At 51.4% G+C, this 14,217-nt stretch overlaps 1 protein-coding gene across 9 annotated transcripts in view; it reads right to left on the reverse strand.

The window, feature by feature from the left end:
- The window catches only part of LOC147447853 (uncharacterized), a 160,868-nt gene that overhangs the window by 9,246 nt on the left and 137,405 nt on the right, over nucleotides 1-14,217 (reverse strand). For all 9 annotated transcript variants that reach the window (XR_015189649.1, XM_086523681.1, XM_086523679.1 and 6 more), the window contains one exon: nucleotides 94-177. Coding sequence is in view for 8 of the 9 variants with exons in the window: in XM_086523681.1 (XP_086379807.1) it covers nucleotides 94-177 (84 nt within the window). In the remaining variant the exon portion in view is untranslated. The remainder of the gene's footprint in view (nucleotides 1-93; nucleotides 178-14,217) is intronic.

Genomic DNA, 14,217 nt, shown 5'->3' on the forward strand with positions numbered 1-14,217 from the left:
TCCACAAAATGTTTTTCATATCACACAAAAAAAAAGTGTGAGCAAATTTTTCAACAGCATAAAGATAGGTATTACAAAGGTTGCATTACAAACTTTTAGGGTCATTGAAGTCCACCAGTCCCAGCGTATCTTTTGACAATCCAACATTTTGACTATTTAACAAATCTGTTCTCAAACCTGAACAAAAATAAACAAATCCTTATTTTTTGATTGTTAATATTTAATTTAGGGCCTTCTCTAGCCTCAGCTCGTAAATAAGAAATTTAGATATTTCATGGAAAACTCAAGTATCCTTTCACAGTTAATGCTTTTTCTTGACCTCAAATCTCTTTCTCAGTCTGTATGGTTGTTTCCCTTTTTGCAAGCGTTCTTTGTCAATAGAACTTCTAAGGCAATATAGTCCTGATTACGTAAACCATCTCACAAAATACACTCCTTCAACTGTTTTTTCTGCTTTCAAACTCTTCTCTGCCTCTCAGCCCCGTTCATCTCCTTCTGTTCCTTGTACTTTCTTTCTCTTTCCCCACTTCCATTTTGGACTATCCCTTGCCTTCACTCTCTGTCGAAGGAATGCTCTTTGTTGTGCCAAATGTGAGGATTAGTGGTGCTAATACTATAATTAAGACTTAAAACTTCATACTTAAGATTAAACTGAGACTCAAGAGATTGAATGTGTGTTTGATTGATTGAATGAATGCTTGAAAACTAAGTACAATAGGCTCCTTATATAAGAGACGAAGAGACAGATGAAAAGACACGTCTCATGGTGAAGAGGTGCGACTTTAGACGTAAAGACACATCCTTTCGGCAAAGAGATGCAACCATTGGATGAAGAGTGTGGCTTTTGTTGAAGAGGCATGTCTCTTGAGCGAAGAGTCGTAACCATCCAAGCGTAGGGGTTCTCCTTGGCATGGCACTTTGCATATCTGCAATTAGGAGTATATGTAATACTGTAACATAGTCACAATCGTGACATTCCGTCCCATTTAAAATGAAACCCAGGGTAGTTGTAGAAACTCCGGGAGAAGGAAATGTACTATTGTAGTGCTTCTGCATCCAAAGCTCTTTCTATTAAGTCCCATGTCATGGCATTGTTATTGACCATGACTATTTTGACAAACTGAAAACTGATCATATCTGCAACTTGATAAGTGCCTTTGTCATGTCCAAGAAAAGATTGAATCTTTATCTGCTTCAAGTGAAACTATTGGTAAACTGACTTGCGTTTTTTGTTGAGTGATGATCACTCGTAATAATGTTCCATTTTTGTGCCCAATTTCAGTGAGGGCTTAGTGACAAAATTGCTACAAATTGGATACCTTGAAGATGGGGATGGAATAAGAGGCTGATTTGGTACATCGTACAAGGATGTTGCATACTCATGCTAAGCACCAGAGGCGGTGATCAGGGTAAGTGGTTCTCTCTCTTTGAGTCTTTGCCACGCCAGCCTCAAGCTCGGCAAGGTAATCAGGCTGCTTCTTCTGCACAAGGCCTTCGAAGAGCATCCTTGCTTGCTTATGTGTACATATCCCGAGAGCTACTTCTTTTTACAGCAGCTGAGCCTCAGGCTCTCGACACTCATCATATACCAACTATTTTGTAGGATACAAGTTCTGGGAGGCTGGTGCAGCAAGCTACAGTGTCACTTTCACAGGACACAAAGTTAGTACAGTTGGTTTAGGCTGGTTCACACTGGACGGACTCTCTGGGCTGGGCAATGACACGTGGCAACAGGGATACGGACAGTGGGCTAGTGGACATCGTGGCCAGGTCACCATCACTCAGTTTGGGGATAGATTTAGATGGCTGACATTTATGAGCCGTTGGTGGCTCTTTATGGTTGTACATATGAGGAGTAGCTGTTGGGTCATGATTTTATCTTCTTTATATATGGTCCAGCGTCGTCGTCTATAGTAGCGAGTCTATACACACAGCACGTCTTCACCATCCTTGCACATCTGAGCCTCGACACCCCCATTGTACCTGTGAGTCTTGGGCTGGAGCTGAGTGTGCTGCCACGCCAGAGTCTGTATCGGTTCTTTGAGATAGTCGAGTCATATGTTCTGGTCTGCTATTGTGTCTCTGTGAGCTAAGTTGTTATCTATTACATTTGCTTCAAGTATACACATGTGGAGTCCATAGATAATATCAATGCAAAAGGGAGTTGCCTGGCTCGCTGCTGCTGCTTCCCACCCCCCCCCCCCCCCCCCCCCCCCCCCCCCCCCCCCCCCCCCCCCCCCCCCCCCCCCCCCCCCCCAGCGCTGCCCGTTGCTCCCTCCCTGCTGCCCTTGCTGCCTCGCTGCCTACCTGCCTAACAGCGCAGCCTGCCCCCGCGCTGCCTGCCTGCCCGCCTTTGCTGCCCGCTGCCTACCCGCCCGCACGCTGCCCTGCCGCTCTGCCGCCCCTGTCACCCCCTCCTGCTGCCGCCAGCGCTCCCATTTGCCTCAGCCCGTTGTCCCCCCCCCCCCCCCCCCCCCCCCCCCCGTCTGCTCGCCCACCTGGTTTCCACCCCGACAACCCTGCAACTCGGCCCATTCAGTTTCATTCTTGGGGCTTTCTGCGCCGGATTGCAACATCCTCCCAGTGTCATCTTCTTACGACACAGCAGTAGACACAGATGGAGGCTCCAGCTTCGCCACAGAGGGACTCGCCAGAAGCCCCCTCGCCCGACCCCGCTGAGCCCACCATTCGACTTGCTCTCTCACCTACAGAGCAAGCGAGCCTTGCTGCCGAGGTAGAGCGATTGCAGGCGACTTCGGTCATCTGCAAGATTCTTGGCACCCGACCTAGCAGAGGAGAGCTGCGAGACCTTCTCCAGGCCCGCCTTCTCGCAGAGGTGGGAAAGATTTTGGATGTCGAGATTCTCGGACGGGGCTACTATCAGATCGAGTTTGAGTCCTCCGAGATGGCGTCCAAGGTCATAGCTATGAGTCCACTGGCCATCCGAGCCTCACGTGCCCACTTTCGACAGTGGCGACATGGTTTTGACCCAGCTTCGGATGTTCTAGTAGAGGAGGCAGACATCCCCATCTCAGTCTGCTTTCCGGGTTTACGGAGGGAGTACCTACCACTTCTTTCCAAGATCGGTTCCACCATTGGGACTGTCCTGGAGACACCTCGCACGGCAGCATCAGTAGCTGCCAAGGCGGCTGGCACTCCCTCAGTTCGAGTTTTGGTTAGAGATACCCACACACTCCAGAAGGTTATCCTACTACCTCGGGTGAGTGGGGGTTGGTTTCGGAAGAGTGTGGAGTACTCGGGCCTCCCGAACCAGTGCTTCATCTGCCGCCAGATGGGCCATCTAGCGAAGGCCTGTCCACGGAGGAGGCCGCGACCTGCACCACAGTCTCAGCCCCAGCCTGCCAGGGCTGGCCCGCAGCCATAGCCAGCGGCATAGCGTACAGATGCAGAGCCACCCTCCGAGCCTGGGGCTCCAGCGGAGGAGGGGTGGCAGCAGGCCTGTGGCCGCCGACGCCAGGGGCCACAGCGACAGCTTGGCACTCAGAGTGGCTCTCAGGTGCCGACTCAGCAGCAGTGGGTTCCCACGGGGAACCGTTTTGCTCCTCTTGAGCAGGAGGAGATCCCTACGCCAGCCTCACCTCCGCTTCTCCCTCGACAGCCGCACCCCCCCCCCCCAGAGTTCCCTCCCGCATCCTCCGCGCCTTCTGCTCCCGTCGCTTCTCCACCCTGCCCCTCTACCTCTGACGCCCAATCCCGCCCCTCTTCTCCTCCTCTCGCCCCAACTCCCTCTCCTCCTCCTGCTCCAGTTCCTCAGTCGGCTCAGGCAACTGGTCCCTCTCCGGCGGCTAGGATATCTCTTGGCAGCGCTTTTGCCAGGAGTCGCCTAGCGCGAGAGGGTCAGCCCTTCTTGCGGCCCCCTCTGCAGATTCAGACATCCTCCCTTGCAGCCATCCCTCGTGGGCTGACGAGCATTGACATCAGACGCCGCTGGGACTTCTTCGACTACGGGTTCACTTGTTTTCTCGGTGACTCCGCAGCAGACCATGAGGCAGCCTGTTTCAGGGTCCATGTTTTGTTCCTCGCCGCTAGGGGGACAGAGGCCCTGGACTCAGCAGTTGGTTTCTCCTTCCCCCTCTGTGGTAGGACCCAGACAGAGTGGTCCCTTGACTCAGTGGATGGTTGCATACACAGGTTTTAGAGTTCTCTCACCACATGGGAGAACTTGGAGTTACAGATATGCTGCAGACATTGGCCAAGTTTGCGGTGGCACCCCCAGACTCCGCAGGATGTAGGCACATTGTGGTGTACTTCTTTGCTGATACGCAGTGTTTGCCTTGCTATGTATATATTCATGAGGACTCCTGGACAGAGGAGGTTGCGCTGCGTACGGCTCGCTCTACTTGGGCTTAGGCTAGGCGCTCACTGCAGTCACGCCTATCTAGAGGCCGCTCAGATGCGGATTACTCCCCATCCAAGCCTGCCTCGAAGATAGCCCGTCTTGCTGCTGCGGCAGCATCTGTTCTCTCTCGCTCCCCATGAGGATCGTCTCATGGAACGTACAGGGACTAGGTGGGCCCCAGTTCCAGCGACAGCGGGGCCGATTGCGTCAGGAGCTTCAGCGTTGCTTTGTGGGAGGAGAGATTGATCTCCTTATGCTTCAGGAGCACCATCTGTGTGAGAGCCGCATTCGGCGTTGTGGTCAGATTTTGCGTGGACGGTATGATACCTTTTGGTCAGCTGCTTTTGGACTTGGAGGCATCCAGGGAGGGGTATGTATGACTATTGCGGACTCATTGCAGTAGGCCATTGTAGGTAGAGGGATTATTGTGCCAGGCAGGGCTCAGTGGATTACTATGCAGGTTCAGGGTGGCCTTGTGGGCTTCCTGAACATCTATGCGCCCAATGTGGCGAGTGCTCGTACAGAGTTTTGGTCACAGATTGTTGAGTCTTTGCCGCAGGCCGATCATTGGTGTATAGGAGGGGACTTCAACATGTTGGAGGACCCTTCTGACAGGATTGGTGGCAATCATGCTACTGTGCATGGAGTCGAGTTGGCTGCTTGGGAGAGGTTTTGTATGACTTTGAGGGTCTCGGATACATGGCAGCACTCAGGTTTTGTGAGGCCCCCAGACAGTCTTGCCTTCTCTAGATCGGACCGCAGAGTGGGAGCAGTGAATCTATCGCGGATAGATGGCTTCTACACTAGTGACCACTTCAGTGACTTGGGGGGTTCAGTGAAAATCCTGGCAAGGACTTCCTTCTCGGACCATGCACCAGTGATCCTCACAGTGGCAGACAGGCAGAGGAGTGGGAGCACGGATGCTCCGCATCCCAGAGAGGGTCTTGTTGGACTCAGCACTCAGAAAGAGGGTAGAGGCTCTCTGGACAGAGGGTATGGACAGACAGGATTCACTTGCAGACAGAGTGGCCGCAGGCCTAGCTCAGCTTAGCCACTTTTTCCTTCAGGAGTCTCTGGCTCGTCGGGCTGCAGCGAGAGAGGCGGAGCAGCATCTCAGACGGGGCATTGCTTCACTGCAGAGGATGCAGGAGTAGCATCCAGACAGTCCATGGTTGGAGGAGCAGTTACAGCAGGCTCGACAGGAGCTTGCTAGCACAGAGGAGAGGCGTCATGAGTTTGCCTTCCACCGACAGGCATCTCAGTGGACTCAGGTGGGTGACAGAGTGACTGGTGCTTTTTTTGAGACAGTGGGGCCTCGGCATTCGCATGCCAAGGTCAATCAGTTGAGGAGGCCCGATGGGTCAGTTGCTTGTGAGCCCGAGGATATGCGTGCAGTCGCTACTGACTTCTACCATGAGTTACTGTCGGCTGAGCCTCAGTCAGAGCGGCAGGATGCATGCAAGGAGCAGGTTTGGGCAGAGATGCCATGTCTTGTGACAGAGGAGATGCGCCAGAGGCTAGAGATGCCACTTCAGCTTGAGGAGCTGCACACAGCTCTGAGGGCCCTTCCTCGTGGTAGCTGTCTAGGTGAGGATGGGTTGACTCCCAGCTTTTTCTTGGAGTACTGGGACCTGCTTGGCCCAGATCTTTGTAGTGCTTTTCAGTACATTTTGCACACAGGAGTGATGCCTGACAGCATGAGTGAGGGCCTGATCTACCTCACTCCCAAGGAGGGTGGCTCCTTGGATGAGATTCGTCAGTGGCGCCACATCACCATCCTCAACTCAGCCTACAAAATTCTTGCCAAGGCTCTGAGTTTGAGGATTCAGCCACTTCTAGAGAGCCTTATACATGGGACTCAGACAGGTTTTGTCAAGGAACGCAGTATCCTTGACAACATCTTTACTTTCTCTGAGGCTTCTGCCCTGGCACGGCTCCGTGGTGAGGACCTTGTGATTCTTCTTCTCGATTTTGAGAAGGCCTACGACTGAGTTGACTGGGACTTTCTAGAGGGCACTCTTCGCAGGATGGGCTTCTCAGATGCTTGGATCAGAGGGGTGTCAGCTTTGTACAGACAGGCTCACAGTCAGGTGCTTTTGGCAGGGGGGAGAGGTGCACGCTTCATGCTCACACGCTCGGTCAGACAGGGCTGCCCTCTTGCCCCCTTTCTCTTTCTGTTCTATGCGGAGGCGATGAGCAGATTTTTGGTGTCACAGCAGGTTGGTCTACGGGGCTTAGCACTCCCTATTCAGGGAGAGGAGTTACTGGACGCTGAGTTTGCCGATGACTCAACCTTGTACTTAGATGGCCAGGAGGCCAATCTTCATAGATGTGAGCAGGCTTTGGAGACCTTCTGTTGTGCATCGGGCGCACTGATCAAATGGAGAAAGACAGTGGCTTTCTCGGTTGGTAGTGCTCCTATGCCAGATTGGATGCCAGGAGAGGGTTTCAGGTGGATTGCCCCAGGGACTTCAGTTTGATACTTGGGTTGTCAGGTTGGTTTGGACTTGTCTCCCGAGCAGCAGATTGCTCCTCTTCTCCTGTCCATCAGGAGAAAGCTGTTACATTGGAGCTCAGCACGTCTGTCGTTGGCTGGTAGAGTAGTAGTTGCCAACCAGGTGCTATTGGCGACTATGTGGTACATCACCTCCTGCTGGATCTTCTCGAGTTCTTGTATCAGCTAGGTAGAGAGGCTGATCAGGAACTTCCTTTGGTCAGGACGTGACACTCGGATGGCCCGAGCCAAGGTGGCTTGGTCGATCATCACGCTTCCTTGTTCTCAAGAGGGCTTGGGATCATTGATCTAGCACAGCAGAGCAGAGCCCTTCTAGGGAAGTTCATAGTCAGAGGACTTCTTCCAGGTGAGGAGCCATAGAAGGAGTTCTTGTTGGAGAGGCTTCGTGCCAGGGTGCCTCAGTCAGGAGGCCCTTGGCAACCTTCGACCAGATGGATCTTTACAGAGATGCGCCGAGTTGGTTTGAGCAGGAGACTGGAGGACCGTTTCGCTGTGAGTTTGCTTCGTTCTTGGGAGCTCCTACGGCGTGGCCTGGAGCAGCGACAGCCGATGTGCACGGAGGAGCGCCTACGGCAGCCCCTCGTTTGGAACCCCATGGTTAGCACTCAGAGAGGCCACTTGGTTGGTAGTCGACCTCATGTTTCCTGGGGTCCCATGGCAGCAGGTCCAGCACGCTCTCTAGGTGACTGGCTAGAGTTCACAAGTTTGTCAGAGGAGGTAGAGGGTTTCCAGCTGCAGGGCATGAGAGGGGTGCAGAGCATGTGTCAAGACATCTCAGAGTCAGTTCCAGCTGAGTGGCTCAAGCCTCTCGAGCCAGTAGCACCCCGGTGGATGGAAGCCTTCACACGAACCTGAGAGCACGACACACTATCCGTGCTACAGGTGCTCTCATTTTGGCGACCACGATGGGATCTCAACTGAAGTCTCACTCTCTATTGAGGTACAAATCGTAAAGCTAGTTGGTTTTTACCTAGCTTGGCCTACTTTGCCTTGCACTGTGTAGCCTGCTGGTCTGGTCCTCTCTCGCCCTGGTCCAACTGGTCTGGTCCTCTCTCCCCTGGTCCAACCAGCTCTCATCCTGGTCTAGGCTTCCTCGTCCCTGGTCTAGTCCTTCCTCGTCCCTGGTCTAGTCCCTCCTCGTCCCGGGTCCAGCCCTCCTCATCCCTGGTCCAGCCTGGGGTCTAGTCACTTACCTGGTCTAGTAGAGTCTAGACCTGTCTTCAGCCAATTAAAGCAGTTAAAGGTCTTCTTGCACAAAGCTTGGTTGGATTTGTGGTCACTGCATGACACATACAAGGCGGTCATTAGAGCGTCAAAACGCACTACTGAGTCCTCTGAAGTACTACAACAGAAGACGACCATTGGTACGTAGTAGAAGTCCATCAACCTCATCACCCATACCTCCACATACGGCATCACCCATTCCTGCATCCGGTTCCACATCTTCCGGGTCACCTTCCCCAGTAAAGCTCTCTCCTATTTTATTACAGCAGGCTATTGAGCAACGGGCTCCTGAGAAAGAGGCCGTGGAGGCGTTGGCCAGTGTTTTGGCCAAGGTAAACATCAAGTTTCCTACCTTCAAGTGACTCTCTTCAGGAGATGCAGACGACCATTCAAGGAGGTTTGTATCTCTCTGTAGGGGTCGTGGTCTTAATAGAGAAGATGCTTATTTGGTACTCTTTCCATCTACCTTGGATGGCTTAGCAGACAAATGGTACAGTCAGTTTCCAGAGAACCATTTTGCAACTTGGGCAGCTTTAAGACAACAATCCTGTGAAGCATTCAGGTCAGGTGACTACCAGGAAAAGGTTTTGGATGAGTTGGCCAACATGGTGCTCCAGCCAAAGGAGACTTTTGCGGAACTTATGACTAAAACCAAGTCTCTGGTTGCCAAGCTTCCCCAGCAACCCGGTGAATTTATGGTTGAGAAGTGCGTGGAGAAGGCTCTTCCCAAAACTTCTCAGCAAAAACTCCGAGAGTCTCCGATCCGACGCCACTCTGGAGGAGTTCATCGTAGCTGCTACTAGGATAGAGGGGGCTAGGATGCTGTTCACCAACTCCCCTCACATAGAGCCTCCCTCTGCGTTTTCGGAAAGTCCTGCTAATCCATTGACTTCTTTGTGCAGAGAACTTGAAGCCCTAAAACTACAACGCGCTCTCCAAGAAGAGAAATCAATCTCTCTTAGACAAGAAACCACCACATCTTGAGGCTTTGGATCAAATCAAGAGAGAGCTAGAAGAGCTTCGGTCTCAGCAGGAGACTAAGGCTATGGTATGGTGTAGCTCGTGTCGCTCTCCAGGACAGCCGCCACAAGACTGTCCCAAAACTTCTCAGCAAAAACTCCGAGAGAGTCTCCGATCCGACGCCACTCTGGAGGAGTTCGTCGCAGCTGCTACTAGGATAGAGGGGGCTAGGAAGCTCTTCACCAACTCCCCTCACATAGAGACCCCCTCTGTGTTTTCGGAAAGTCCTGCTGATCCATTGATTTCTTTACGTAGGGAACTTGAAGCCCTAAAACTACAACGGGCTCTTCAAGAGGAGAAATCAATCTCTCTTAGACAGGAGAAACCACCACATATCGAGGCTTTGGATCAAATCAAGAGAGAGCTAGAAGAGCTTTGGTCTCAGCAGGAGACTAAGGCTATGGTATGGTGCAGCTTGTGTCGCTCTCCAGGACCATCCCCTTCGGGCTTATTGCCACTTTTGCGAAAAGTCTGGGCATGAAGACAAGGATTGCTACTATATCAAGGGATTGCGGCAAATACAACAAAGTCTAGGTCCTTCTCTCCAACAAGGGATAGCACCTGCATCCAACATAATTTCACCCTATGGCCATCAAAATGCGATGCCACCTCTGCTGACAACACCTCCAATGCAAGGTATGCACAACAACTTTGCATCCCCTAGCTTTTATAATGCTAGTACTCCTTAGTTCTTCAAAGCTTCTACACGTCAGCATCCGGCTCCATGCAGCAAGGGCCGAGACCACCTCGCCCCTCCAATAGGCCAATTTTGTGCTACAGGTGTAGGGAGTATGGACATTATCAGAGCAAATGTCCGTTGCTAGAAGGGTCCCCTCCTTGCCGACACTGCCTTGAAGCTAAGGATCACTATAGTAAGGACTGCCCAAAACAACATGCATCCACATCTGCAAGCACAAGCCAGAACAGCAGGAGTTTACATTCCCAAAGGTTAACCTCATCACAGTAAGCACCATTCCACAAGCCCCGCCTTCCACTCTTGTAGTTGCCTCTCGAGATGGGTTGAAGCAGGTAGAAGAACCGGCTGGTGTGCTCACACGGGCACAGAGAGCTGCTCTCGGTCTCAGTCTCCCTGGCGGTCCAGTTTTTTCGTCTCCAGTCACACAAATGAGTCAAACTCCCCTAGTAGCTGACAAACCAGCAGGTAGTGCAAAGAGCCAACCTACCTCTCTTCTATCAGATATTGATGCTGCTTTCATGGAAGCAATAGAGGACTTGCAGAAACTTAAGATACCATAGCAAAATCTGATCAAAAGAGCGAAGCCTACAACAGAGTCTATCTTGAAAAACACCTTTCAGCAAGTGTCACTGTGCGGCATGCTTCGACTTGATGCAAATTCAAAGTGACACCCTTTCCATCATCCAGTCTCTGTATCCTAGTGCAAGGCCTAGTGGCGGGCACCTACCTATGCAGCCCTTAAGAGTCCTACATGATTTCTTATCGAGTTGCTCCCCTCACCGACTACATAAGTCCTCGTCTCACTGTGTCTATTCTTGGGCATCATTTCTTGGAAGTCATAGTGGATGGTGATCAATATACTATGTTGGCTTTAGGTCTGCAGCCTACCCGCCCTGCTCCATTCACTGTTACATTGGCGGACCAGAGGACAGTCTATCCAGTGGGCATAGTAGATAAGGTGCCTTTGAAGGTACAAGACTTCACATTTAGATTGGATTTTGGGGTGGTCAGTCTTCCCCTGGTGGAGGGAGGATTTTATTTGCTTATCGGTAGACCTTGGTTGCGGCATACTAAGGCACTTCATGACTGGGGAAACGACGCCATGTGGATACATATTCCTAGCTCCCCCATGCAGCCAATTCGACTCAAAGGAGGTATGGATCCAGTGGTTCATCACAGCTCTTTGTCAGTACAATCCAACCCCGACCCTGAGCAACCAATCCCACTTGACGGGTCTCTATTCAAGCCTCACCTGTGCCTGTAACACTCTCTCTCCCAGCGCCTCAGGCGGACACAAGTGTCCCAAGCCCTATAGCAGAAAGTGTGCCAGTCGAAGAAGTAAGTGTGTTAGTCCCTGATGCCCATGATTCAAGTGTTCCTTTGATGGAAGCCGTCGGCCTTGGTGAACCTATAAAACATCACCGAAGGGAAAAGAAATCTCCTCTACATGAGCTCGTTAATGTTCCACCTCTTCCTCTAACATCTCCCGGGTCTGACGCCCCGCCCAGTCAAAAGCAATCTGCTATGTCTGTGTCCGAAGACTTACCCTTCGAGGAGCTTCCACCAGGATGGTTACAAGAGGAGTATGCAGAGTTTCCAATCAATCAAACACCAGCTCATGATGTCTCGAAGCTCCAAGAGGCAGCTCACTTTTCATCTTCCGAAACACCCTCCCCAGTTACACCTCCTGACCCAGTCAAAGAAGTCAACCTGGGGGACCCTGACAACCCTCAGCACATCCTCTTAGCAACTTGGTTATGGGAGCATCCTGCGTTACTTGATCAGGTAGTTTCTTTTATACACTCTTTTAAAGATGTTTTTGCTTGGTCCTACAAGGATTCGGAAGGAATCCCACCAGAATTGGGTGTCCACACTATCTGAAGGGGCTAAGCCTATCAGAGGCCGAGCTTACAAGCTCAACCCAAAGTATGCAAAGGCTGTCAAGTCAGAGCTCGAAAAAATGCAAGAGGCAGGGATCATTGTACCTGTGGAGCACTCTGAGTGGTTATCACCCATGGTGATAGCGGCTAAGAAGCAGTCCAATAAAATCCGTGTGTGCGTAGATTACCGCGCTTTGAACAAGGTAACTATCCCAGATGGTTTTCCCACACCTTTTACTGAGCGTGTGCTTGAAGATGTAGCAGGGCATGTATTGTACAGTTCATGGATGGGTTCAGTGGATACAATCAATTGGGCATCCATCCAGGTGATCAAATTAAAACGGCCTTCGTGACTCCCTGGAGTATTTTTATCTACACTAGAATGTCGTTTGGGTTGAAAAACGCTCCACCTTCCTTCAATCGAACAGTATATCTCATATTCTGCCCTTTACTTACGGATCATCCTTGCATCTTCATGGATGATTTTTCGACCTTCTCAGGTGCTCAATGCTCAACGCGAGTGGAAAATCTAGAGGAGCACCTTGCTCAGCTCGCTGCTGTCTTCCTCAGGTACAGAGAGGCACACCTAAAGCTCAATCGTAACAAATGTCATTTTTTGGTTACTGAGGGCACACTTCTACGCCATGTGGTGTCTGCCAAAGGTTTAGCGACTGACCTAAAGAAAATCGTGGCCATCTTGAAGTTACCACCTCCCATCAACCCGAAGGTGTTCAGAGCTTTGAGCTTTGTGACCACACAGGTTATCATCGCAAGTTTATACGAATGTATGCACAAGTGGCTCGACCATTGACCCGACTCACTAGTGCTACTGTACCCTTCCAATGGTCAAAACCTGAGGCAGAAGCATTTGCATACCTCAAAAAACGCCTCACTGAAGCACCTATTCTAGTGGCTCTAGATTGGTCTCTCCCTTTTCATGTGCATACTGATGCCAGTCAACTGGTTGTGGGTGATGTGCTGACTCAGCCTAGTAAAGAGTACAACCTTGATCGCCCTGTTCACTATGCAAGTCGCCTCCTCACCAAAGCAGAGCGCAACTACAGCACCTCAGAAAGGGAAGGTTTGACTATGGTGTATTATTTACAAAAGTTTCGTCATTACTTGTTAGGGGTTCACTTCACTATCATCACGGATCATCATGCACTACGCTATCTTCTAAATAAACCCCAAGTTGCAGGAGTCGTTTGGAGGTGGCTACTGATATTCCAGGAATTCGATTTCGAAGTCGTTCTTAGTCCAGGCAAGCGGCATGTCATGGCCGACCATCTCTCTCGCATACATACAGGTGAGCCCGATACTGGGATTGATGATGACTTTCTGAATAGTCATCTATGTCAGACAGGGTTGTCCTCTTGCCCCCTTTCTCTTTCTGTTCTATGCGGAGGCGATGAGCAAATTTTTGGTGTCACAGCAGGTTGGTTTGAGGGGCTTAGCACTCCCTATACGGGGAGATGAGCTTCTGGACGCTGAGTTTGCCGACGACTTAGCCTTGTACTTAGAGGGCCAGGAGGCCAATTTACACAGGTGTGGACAGGCTCTAGAGACCTTCTGCTGTGCATCGGGCGCACTGATCAACTGGAGAAAGACAGTGGCTTTCTCGATTGGCAGTGCTCCTGTGCCAGAGTGGATGCCAGGAGAGGGTTTCAGGTGGATTCCTCCAGGGACTGCAGTTCGATACTTGGGTTGTCAGGTTGGTTTGGATTTGTCCCCCGAGCAGCAGATTGCTCCTCTTCTCCTGTCCATCAGGAGAAAGCTGTTACACTGGAGCTCAGCACGACTTTCGCTGGCTGGTAGAGTAGTAGTTGCCAACCAAGTGTTGTTGGCAACTATGTGGTACATCACTTCTTGCTGGATCTTCTCGAGTTCTTGTATCAGCCAGGTAGAGAGGCTGATCAGGAACTTCCTTTGATTGGGTCGCGACACTCAGGTTGCCCGAGCCAAGGTGGCTTGGTCGGTCATCACACTCCCTTGTTCTCAGGGAGGGCTTGGGATCATTGATCCAGCACAGCACAGCACAACACAGCACAGCAGAGCCCTTCTTGGGAAGTTCGTCGTCAGAGGACTTCTTCCAGGCGAGGAGCCCTGGAAAGAGTTCTTGCTGCAGAGGCTTCGTGCCAGGGTGCCTCAGTCAAGAGGCCCTTGGCAACCTTCGACCAGATAGATCTTTACAGAGTTGCGCCGAGTTGGTTTGAGTAGGAGACTGGAGGACCGATTCGCTGTGAGTTTGCTTCGCTCTTGGGAGCTCTTACGGTGTGGCCTAGAGCAGAGACAGCGGACATGCACGGAGGAGCGCCTACGACAACCCCTCGTCTGGAACCCCATGGTTAGCACTCAGAGAGGCCACTTGGTTGGGAGTAGGCCTCATGTTTCTTGGGGTCCCATGGCAGCAGGTTCAGCGCGCTCTCTAGGTGACTGGCTAGAGTTCACAGGTTTGTCAGAGGAGGTGTAGGGTGTCCAGCTACAGGGCATGAGAGGGGTTCAGAGCATGTGTCAGGACATC

The sequence above is a fragment of the Adiantum capillus-veneris genome, chromosome 11 (assembly GCF_014529385.1).
Source record: "Adiantum capillus-veneris isolate H3 chromosome 11, ASM1452938v2, whole genome shotgun sequence".
NCBI lineage: Eukaryota > Viridiplantae > Streptophyta > Polypodiopsida > Polypodiales > Pteridaceae > Adiantum > Adiantum capillus-veneris.